Source organism: Diprion similis, chromosome 9 (genome assembly GCF_021155765.1).
Source record: "Diprion similis isolate iyDipSimi1 chromosome 9, iyDipSimi1.1, whole genome shotgun sequence".
Classification (NCBI taxonomy): Eukaryota; Metazoa; Arthropoda; class Insecta; order Hymenoptera; family Diprionidae; genus Diprion; species Diprion similis.
In genome coordinates this window covers 5,950,850-5,952,673 of record NC_060113.1, presented here as the reverse complement: position 1 = coordinate 5,952,673, position 1,824 = coordinate 5,950,850, and the positions used below count along the sequence as shown (strand labels likewise).

The following is a 1,824-nucleotide window of genomic DNA, read 5'->3' as shown; positions in this document are numbered from 1 at the left end:
ATAAATCGACATTATTTCAAGCTTCGCTACTTCAAGTTATTTAAAAATCCGAAGACTAGTAATATTAGCTGTCTGTACGGTCGTTCTATCACATTAATAAATAGTTACTATAATCAATAAAAAGTTAAAAAGCCTAACTTTATCTACAATTTTCTTCAATTTCCAATTATTCAGACACTCTTTCGGTACCGCGTGATTTCTGATCAATCAGAATAAAATGATTCACCGTTTTTCTTCCACTACGAATAAACCGAGAAAACAAAAAAACTGTGGTCGATGAGAGTGATCAATAATCGCGGGGACGAAATAATTCTAAGATCGCTACGGCTCAAATCTCGCAACAAAATTATCCTCGAATTACAGCTGGCAGCACCTCTTGTCGCCTCTGTCGTTATCACTTTTCGGACAATAAGGAAAATCATCGGTCGTCACGCAAAACGTTCCCCTCGTCGTTTCGGGCGTGTGATGTCCGATAACCAGCGAATTGCTACCCCTTGGTCCGATCCTACGGGACGGTGGACAGCGCCCGGAGCAAGGCTCACTGTATAGTTGACTGAGACTGTCTATGCTGTCAGCCATGTAGCACAACGACCAATTGTGGCTGCAGAGATCCGGCCTTTCGGCGCCCTCGCAGGACGGCTGTGCTTTGCCACCGTTTGCGCAAAGGCCGGCGTGACCTTCCCACGATGTAACGCCAAAGTAACCGGCATTCGTGTATACCATCTGAACAAAATTACCGTCCGTCATATCGAGCCGGTTCAATCGGCTTGGAGGTATCAACGGTTTCGCTGGATCGAGACCGACGATACGTTCCCATCGAAAGGGCAGATAATTCGCAATTACGCCGCAAAGATGCGCCCCCAAAGAGTGACCGACGCAGGTTGTCCTCGGGACCGACATTCCCAGGTCACGAAGGTTCCTCAAAACCTGGGCGAGACAATTGCCGACGAAACGAAGGTTCGCAACTGCTGCCGGGTAACAGGGTGACTTGACCATCGCTCCCCAATCGACGGCGAAGACGTTGTAACTTCCGTTCCGGATGTAAGCGTCCCTCAGAACTGCCATCGGCATGACCCCGTCACCTCCGTTGTATCCGTGGATCAGGAATACATTGTCCAGACCTGGATCGAAGATATCATTGTTCAGCCACTCGTGCGACCCGGCGATTCCTTGTCGCAACTCTATCCTCTCCTTTTCGAATTTGTGCAGATAAACTTTGATATCAGGGTCCGGACAACGGTGCTCGAATTCTCTCCTCCAGACGCAGTTTTCCGGCCGATATTGTGCGGCCAAGCCGCTCTGGATCGCGTCCTGAATCGGACCGCGTGCCGCGAAAATTTGTTCGCAGGCAAAACTGATGACCCACACCAAAACGGTGGAAAAACCGCGCATCGTGAATTATACTCTGTTGCTGGTATGTGTATGTGCAACGCCGGTAAAATCCACAGAACGACTGATTTTCGGAACAACCTGCTGGAACTACTTTATTCGGTTCCGAAGCACCGTCCCACCCGAATTGACGCTCTACATCGCGATGTCCCCTTCCCGTCTTACCGTTCGTTGAACAGGCGTAATTCAACTTCTCGTGACTTCTCCGAAACGAGGTCTTGTCAGTTCGATTAAAACGAACCGTCCAACCTGTATTCGGTTGAGACGTTACACTCGTACCTCGTACACGTACGGACTTAACTATAGAATACGTAGAACCGCCTCGGAGAAAATTGAGTTCTTTCCATCAGGAGTGCCGTTACACGTTGCAGATCGTTTCCGTCTCGTCAATTTATTTATATTGTCGATAAGCGAGTCATAAATTTGCGACCTACA

At 48.4% G+C, this 1,824-nt stretch overlaps 1 protein-coding gene across 1 annotated transcript; it reads right to left on the bottom strand.

The window, feature by feature from the left end:
* Positions 1–331: 331 nt before the first annotated feature.
* On the bottom strand, positions 332–1,489 carry LOC124410514 (phospholipase A1-like). The gene has a single exon (XM_046888956.1). The coding sequence runs from the start codon at positions 1,390–1,392 to the stop codon at positions 358–360; it is 1,035 nt and encodes a 344-aa protein (XP_046744912.1). The 5' UTR covers positions 1,393–1,489; the 3' UTR covers positions 332–357.
* Between the last annotated feature and the right edge of the window lie 335 nt (positions 1,490–1,824).

Excerpts from the sequence above, each read along its gene's own strand:
- LOC124410514 (XM_046888956.1), bottom strand. The coding sequence starts at position 1,392 with ATGCGCGGTTTTTCCACCGTTTTGGTGTGGGTCATCAGTTTTGCCTGC.